This window comes from Rhipicephalus sanguineus, chromosome 11 (genome assembly GCF_013339695.2).
Source record: "Rhipicephalus sanguineus isolate Rsan-2018 chromosome 11, BIME_Rsan_1.4, whole genome shotgun sequence".
In the NCBI taxonomy this organism is placed as follows: Eukaryota; Metazoa; Arthropoda; class Arachnida; order Ixodida; family Ixodidae; genus Rhipicephalus; species Rhipicephalus sanguineus.
Genome location: NC_051186.1, coordinates 128,629,981 through 128,638,269, shown reverse-complemented (window position 1 = coordinate 128,638,269; position 8,289 = coordinate 128,629,981). Strand labels below are relative to the sequence as shown.

Here is an 8,289-nt window from a genome sequence, read left to right as displayed (position 1 = left end):
CAGCATCTCTCTTCCAAAGGTGCTGTAGCGCACTTCCGCCGGTTTCAGCCGTTTCGAAAAGAAACCTATCGGTTTCCAGTCCTTGCCGTCGTATTGTTGCAACACTGCTCCCACTGCCGTCGTTGAAGCGTCAACCATGAGCCGCGTTGGCGAGTCGGAAAGCGGGTGCATGAGAAGTGTTGCGGAGGCAAGTTGAGTTTTGGCGTCCTGGAAGGCTTTTTCGTGCTCCGCTGACCAGTGAAAGTCGGGTGTTTTCTTGGTGTCCCGGCGCAGCAAGTCAGTTAGCGGCTGTAGAATGTGTGCACAGGATGGGATGAAGTGCCTATGGAAGTTGATCAGCCCGAGAAACTCGCGCAACTTGCGGAAAGAGGTAGGCGTGGGAAATTCCCTAACGGCTTGTACCCGTGATTCGAGCGGCAAGATGCCTTGCGGGGTGATTCGATGACCTAGGAAATCCAGTGCTTCAACACCAAATATGCACTTTTGGGGCTTCAAAACCAGACCGTGCTCGTCAAGACGCTTGAAGAGGAGCCGCAGGCGATTTTCGTGCTCTTCCGGCGTTTTGCTGGCGACCAAAATGTCGTCTAAGTAGACGAAGACAAAAAGCAGTCCGCGAGTGACCTCATTCATGAAACGCTGGAATGTTTGTGCCGCGTTCTTCAGTCCGTACGGCATACGAACAAATTCAAAGAGGCCGAACGGTGTTGTCACGGCCGTCTTTGGGATGTCGCTTGGTTCTACTGGAATCTGGTGATAAGCGGCCATCAGATCCAGCTTAGTGAAGATGGTCGTTCCCGCGAGGCGAGCGCTGAAATCATGGATGTGAGGGAGAGGATATTGGTCTGCCGTTGTCGCAGCATTGAGTGCCCGATAATCACCGCAAGGCCGCCAGTCACCAGGCTCTTGTTTTGCCACCATGTGCAGCGCAGAAGACCAGTTGCTGGAAGAAGGTCGAATAATGCCGAGCTGGAGCATGTGGTCGAACTCACGACGGGCGATTTCATGTCTTTGTCCAGCGAGCCTTCTAGGTCTAGCGGTGACGGGCGGTCCGGTGGTGACAATGCGATGCGTCACCTTGTGCTTGATTGGCAGTTCGGTGTTCCGAGGTTTGGTAATTTCAGGGAATTCAGCCAGAATCTTTTGAAAGTTTGACTCTGGGTGGAAAGTGGAAATGCCGCATGAGGACAGGTCAGGCTTCAGTCCGACAACAGCGAGCGAAGTGACGTTGTCCTTGAGACGACGATCGCGAGCGCTAACGTCAAGATTCAAGTGGCTCAGAAAGTCCGCTCCCAGGATGGCCATTCTTACGTCGGCCACAACGAAGAGCCATCGATATGTGCGCCTGAGTCCGATGTCTATCGTCATTGACTGCACTCCATATGATGCAATAGCAGTATTATTGACTGCAATTAAGCTGGAAATAGACTTGCCGCGTCGGCGATGTTGAGCTGTTGCTGGTAGGATAGATAGCTCAGCTCCGGTATCGACAAGGAGGCGTGTGCCGGTGATGCGGTCGACAACGAAGAAGAGGCGGCTTGAGCGCTGGCCCGTGTCGCATTCCGCCGTTAGCGACTGGCCGGTGCGTTTCCCGTCCACGAGCATGGCTGGGTGCAGCGAGTGGCTTGCTCTCTGAAACGGCGGTGGTACCAGCAGACGCTCTGCTCTGCCTCGCTTGAGTGGCCGCGGTGCTGCGGGCTTCGATCACGGAACGACGAACGATGCCGTGCAGGACGGTGTTTGTTAGACAGGGCGAGGTTTTCCACTGCTGCAGCCAGTCGGTCAACGTCCTCTAAGCGACCTAACCGGCTTGCATGTTCGGACATTCCCGCTGCAGCAATAGGCATTTTTGATGGCTCGGTGCAGTCGGTGATGCGGTCGGCGAGTTGAGCCAGACGCTCGAGAGCCACGTCGTCCGAGCCAGCGAGTATCATCCGTGTTGACTGTGGCAGTCTCTGCAAAAACAACTCGCGAAGCAATGGCTGTTGACGCACCTCTGACGCTTGTTGGCCCAGCAGCTGACGCATTCGGTGGAGAAGTTGCGAGGGACGCTTGTCACCGAGCTCTTCATGAGACAGCAGTTGTTGCAGCCTGCTCTGTTCGGACACCTCAAGACGTTTCAGGACGGTGCTTTTTAGTTCGTCGTAGGCCTTCTCCGATGAAGGGGAGGCGAGCACATCGTCTATGGCGTCAGCGATGTCAGGTGGCAGTGCTGCAACGACGTGGAGGTATTTCGACGCCTGCGATGTGATGCGTCGAAGCTGGAAGCGGGCCTCGACTTGGCTGAACCACACCCTGGGGTTTTTGGGCCAGAAATGAGGAAGCTTTAACTCCGAGGCGTTGGTTGTGGATGAGCTTGAAGTGCCTTCCTCATCTGACATGGCTGCTGTTTTTCCAAACGTCGCGGGTCACCACTTTGTAGCGTACTCGTCCCCAAGGAGGAGCGAAAGGCAAAGTCCTACACTCCTTGAAGTGTGTGCAAGAACTACTTTTTTTTCTCAGAAAAACAGGCTTCAAAAGCGACGACACAAAAGGGGCGTGGCTGCGTATCTCCCGCGGCACGCCGGAGATAACGTTAGGCATGTTGACCGCGTATGCGCCGTGCGCCTCTGTGTAAGAATTGGTATGCGCACACAAATAAAAATGATCGCGGTGACTGGCATCAACGCCCGCTACAAAGTAAAGGTTTCTCTTTCATAAGCGCATGAACTGAACACTTCCATATGCGATCCCTCACTTCTTGCTTATTTTCTTTATCCGATGCAGAAATCACTTTGCATTTAAGCGAAAACGGAAAATAAAAGACTGCTACGAGGTATGCCCATCATTCGGGATATGCAAATCCTGAGTAAAGGATATAGTCTCTACAGGTTGTCATCTGTAGTCATTACAAATGACTACAGGTCGCTATCATTACAGGTTGTAGCCCGCAGCGATTAGTGCTATGATGTGCGCTTTGCCTTTGGTAACGCTAAAGTACTTTTCCGTTAAGAATAGGTAGCTAACACCCCTATACCCCTCTCCAGAGGCGTTGCCAGAAATTTTAATCGGGGGGGGGGAGGGGGAAGAGGTTCAACCATTCTTTATGTTTGTTGGTGCGCGCTTTTTGTGTGTGCGCGGGAAAATTGCTCATGCTTCCATAATATTGGCGGACACGCGCAAAGACTACCCAGAAATACACAGGAAAACCGCAACTGATGTTTAATCTACATGAAGGACAAATAAATGATTTCATTGCGCACACGCAGGAGCCACACATGAAATCTATGTATCTGTCCCACATGTCGAATAAAAAACAGTCTAGCGGTTATCCTATGTCTTTCTGTGTAGTCTTTGTGCGTTTTACCTAGTGTTATGGAAGCATTTATTCGGTACCAACTAGCCCAGCTAAATGCATGTAGGCATTCAACATTAAAAAAAATAAAAAAAATTATCAAGCTTGCACTAAGTCGCGCAAGGCTTGAAACAGCAAAACTGGACGATTCTGAAGTCTAGTCTGGTTGCTTCTAGGTTGTTGCTAGGCTTTAGCTAGGTTAGTCACGACAAGGATGTCCAAACTCCAGATCCGAGCGTTCGCACCACTCATAGAACGACCCTTTCTTTCTTTCTGTCTTTCTTCCTTCCTTTCTTTCTTTCTTTCTTTCTCTTTATTTCTTTCTCTTTATTTCTGTCTTGCTCTTTCTATTTTTTCTATCTGGCCATCAAGAGAGCTCTCGGGCTCCCTATGTACACAAGCTCGGAGAGACTGTTTCGTCTCGGAATGCACAACACGCTGGAAGAAATTGCGGAGGCTCAGGAGAGGGCGCAATTCGCCAGGCTGTCCACCACGCGTTCCGGTAGGGACATTCTGCGAGAGTTGGGGACTCCAGCGACGGAAATTGAGTCTCGCTTCTGCAGCATTCCTCGTGAACAGCGAGGACGAATCACCGTTGTCCCCATCCCGCGAAACGTCCACCCCGAGCATAACGATGGTAGGAGACGGGCCAGGGCAAAGGCTCTTTTAGAAAGGGCTCACGATCAGGCCGGGGACTGTTGCTTCGTCGACGCGGCCCGGTATCCCGAGGGGAAGGCGTATGTGGCAGTGAGCATCAACCACGAGGGGATAATCACGAACTCGACAACGGTCCGGACGACAGCAGCCGAAATAGCGGAGCAAGCTGCGATTGCGTTAGCCTTGCTGGACAACAAGAGGTCCACGATTTACAGCGACTCGAGATCAGCGATTAGAGCATTTGCCAAGGGCACCATCTCGGAACCGGCCTTGCGGATCCTCCGGGACAAGAACATCGAGCCACACACACTCGTCTGGTTCCCAGCTCACATGGGACAGATCAAGGGAGCCCCGCCCAATCTCAATGAGTCGGCCCACATAGCTGCGCGAGGACTAGTAGACCGCGTAGCTACCGGAGGGCGCGCTGAGGTTTTGGAGAATCGGGACCCGCCCACCTCGTATAACGAAATTACCAAACATTTTTACCTGGGGCGGAGACAGTACCCTCCACCACACAGAAAATTAAGCAGACCACAGGCTCTGACACTCAGACTACTTCAAGTCGGGGCGTACCCTAACCCCGCGCTATTGCACAAGATCTATCCTGAAATACAGCCAACTAATGCATGTTCATTATGCGCAGATATCGCTAATCTCGAACATATGCTCTGGCGGTGCCCCGCGTTACACGGCGGCGAAGTCATCACGCCGTCAAAATGGGAAGAAGCTATTACAAGCTCCGGACTCGAAGCACAACTATGGGCAGTCCAACGGGCCCGCGACGCAGCAGAGAGACTTGGTCTTTCTGTTCCGACGTGGGAGCGGCCCGCAACGTGCTAGGGCGCGTTCCGAGGGACCGAAATAAAGTTTATTCATCCATCCATCCTTCTCTCTCTGCCTCTTTCTATCTCTTTCTGTGTTTCTCTTTCTTTCTCTTTCTCTGGCTTTCTTTATCACTGCTTTTCTCTCTCTCTCTTTCTTTCTTTCTATTACTCTCATTATCTTCCCATTTTTTTCATCTCTTTCTGTCTCTTTCTGTGTTTCTCTTTCTATATCTTTCTGTGTCTTTCTATGTTTTTATGTCTTTATTCCCATTATTTCTCTCAATTTTTCATTCTCTCTTTCTTTCTATAGCTTTCTCTCTCTCTCTCTCTCTCTCTCTCTCTCTTAGTGAACCAGTGGTGAGTAGTGTGATTTGCCCAATTTCTGCGGCACATACTCGTGATAATAGCCATTTCTTGGGCAAATTGTTTTCTTCTTCATTTTTAGTGGACCAGTTGGGAGTAGTGGGATTTGTCCAGTTTCTATGGCACATACCCGCTCATGATGATAATAGTTTTCCGATAGGCCGCACAAGTTACGGCTAGCTTAAACAGCTTCCCTGTTAAAATTACGGGGAGGGGGGGTGTTGAAACTTTTCCTTCCTACGCCAATAGTCATCAACCTTTGAATGTTTTCGCGCTTCCCGCGCCCGCACCGCATGCTCGAGTTTCAAAATTTCGGTGGCCGTACTTGCACATCTCTCTCGTTTTCTCCGCAGGTGGAAGTTTGTTTTCGCCAAAGCGGCAGCTAAGCATTACGCAGTCGTAAAAGAGGCGCTAAGCGCCGGCGAGACTTCAAAACAAACACTTGCGCAGTGTCCATTGACTTCTCCAAACAACTCAACTTTTTCCTCGCTTCCTTTTCTTTCTTCTTTTTTTTTTCAATCGCAGGATCCGCCCCGGAATCGCGGCTCCATCTAGCCTCGAAGAACTGCACTCCTCTGACCTCCGAGATTCGAAAACGCGCTGAATCAACGAGGCCAAGAGAGGCCCAAAGTTTGCCGAAGTACCGGCAGATGGCGCTTAGTGAGGCAAGAAATGGAAAGACGAACACGTCCGCAATAGAATTAAGTAAGAAACGGTTACAGTATTAGTGGCAGAAAGCTAGAGAGAATGGACAAAAATAAATATTGAGAAAAATAAGGTCATTCTAAATAAGGGGCAGAGAACTGGGCTGTGAATTTGTTTTTGTTTTTCTATAGTAAAATCGATTTAATAGAAGCAGACAAGGCATTAGGCAAACTTCAAAAAAAAAAGTTTTTAAATGCGAAGCATTTCTTAGCGAACTTCTGCGACTTTGAGCGTATCTATCTATCTATCTATCTATCTATCTATCTATCTATCTATCTATCTATCTATCTATCTATCTATCTATCTATCTATCTATCTATCTATCTATCTATCTAGCCGCCTACGACTTTGTGCTCTCCTGGCCGTTTCGTTAATCGGATGTATACCAAAATTGGTCTGTCATAACATGGCCTTATTACGAACATAAATGACAGGTCATATCATGAAAATCATGACACGCATGTCATGAACAGCATGATTTACATTCCACGTCCTTAGGCTCTTGCGGCCGTTCCGTTAATTCCACATACACCAAAATTGGTACGGCGTGACAAGAATTCATGACGAACATAATGACAGGTCCTAACATGCAAATCATGACGCGCATGTCATGTGCAGCATGATTTACATGACATGGTCTCTGTGCGCTCGCGGCCGTTTAAATGAAGGGATATATACGAAAACTGGTATGACGAGACATTTCTGTATGACGAACATAACTGACACGTCGTAACATGAAAATCATGACATGCATGTCATGTACGACATGATTTACATGCCACGCTCATGGCGCACTCGCGGTCGTTTCGCTAGATTTATATACACCAAAAGTGGTATTGCGCGATGTGACTCTATGAAGAACATGAATAACAGGTGGTAGCATGAAAACCATGACATCCATGACATGTATGTCATGATTTACATGCCACGCTCATGGTGCATTCGCGGCCGTTTCGCTAACTTGATGTACACCAAAATTGGTGTCGCGCGCAGCGACTGTATGACGAACGTAAATGAGGCGTGGTAACATGAAAATCATGACATGCATGACATGTACGTCATGATTTACATGGCATGCTCATGGCGCACTCGTGGCCGTTTCGCTTGCTTGATATACACCAAAATTGGTATTCCGCGACGCGACTGCATGACGAACGTAAGTGGGAGTGGTAACATGAAAAGCATGACATGCAAGTCATGTACGACCTGATTTACATGCCAGGCTCATGGTGCGCTAGCGGCCGTTTCAGTATATTGATATACACCAAAATTGGTATTGTGCGAACTGACTGTATGAAGAACATCAACACCAGTTGGTAAGATGAAAACCATGACATGCATGTCATGTATGTCATGATTTACATGCCGCGCTCATGGCGCATTCGCGGCCGTTGCGCTAGCTTGATATACATCAAAATTGGTATTACGCGAAGCGACTGTATGACGAACGTAAATGAAAGGTGTTAACATGAAAATCATGACATGCATGACATGTACGCCATGATTTACATGCCATGCTCATGGCGCACTCGTGGCTGTTTCGCTAGATTGATATGCACCAAAATTGGTATTGCGCGATGTGACTGTATGAAGAGCATGAATAACAGGCGGTAACACGAAAACCATGACATGCATGTCATGTATGTCATGATGTGCATGCCACGCTCATGGCGCATTCGCGGCCGTTTTGCTAGCTTGATATACACTGTTGGGAAACGGGTGTCTCAGCTTGCGACTGCTTCTGCGCAGAGCTGATAGACGGAGCGATCAAGGCGACGGTGAGTTAAGGCAAATTTATATACATATATACAGAGGCTTTACATATTCGGCGCTGGGGCCGACAGCTTATTGGGCTCGCACAGCGGTGCGACGACGACCCGGGACTTCTTCGTTCGCTGTCTCGCTGTCTCTCTCCGCGCAGCTTGGTTCTTTTATAGCCCTGGGCGATCGCTTGCATCAGCCAGGAGCGCGAAGCCTCCAATCAGGAACCGCCGTTGGTCGCTGGCTCGAACCGGATCCGTGGATGAGAGGGCTTGCCGCACGTTGCGGGAGAGATTTCCTTCGGTTGCGTCAGACGCAGCGCCGGACTTGCCGGGGATTGCGTAAGGCTCCCGCCTCGTTGCATCAGCTGGTGTTGACGCTGGTTGCGTCAGACGCATCGCCGGAGTTACCGGGTATTGCGTAAGACTCCCGCCTCGTTGCATCAGCGGGTGTTGACGCTGGTTGCGTCAGACGTTTTACCAGCTTGAATGCCTTGTCGAAGCAAGGAAGTTTGGGTTGGGAGCCCTGGCATAACAGCACCCCCGCCGCCAGACAATGCGCCGGAAAGACGAGCTGCTTCCACGTGGCTCGGATGCCGGGCGCGCTCGTTCGCCAGGTCCATCCAGGTTCACCTCCAGGGCCATGGGG

At 49.9% G+C, this 8,289-nt stretch overlaps 1 protein-coding gene across 1 annotated transcript; it reads right to left on the bottom strand.

Moving 5' to 3' along the window:
• Window positions 1-1,565: 1,565 nt before the first annotated feature.
• Window positions 1,566-2,378, bottom strand: LOC119375402 (uncharacterized). The gene has a single exon (XM_037645583.1). It carries the CDS (start codon window positions 2,376-2,378, stop codon window positions 1,566-1,568), a length of 813 nt encoding a protein of 270 aa, XP_037501511.1.
• Window positions 2,379-8,289: the final 5,911 nt, after the last annotated feature.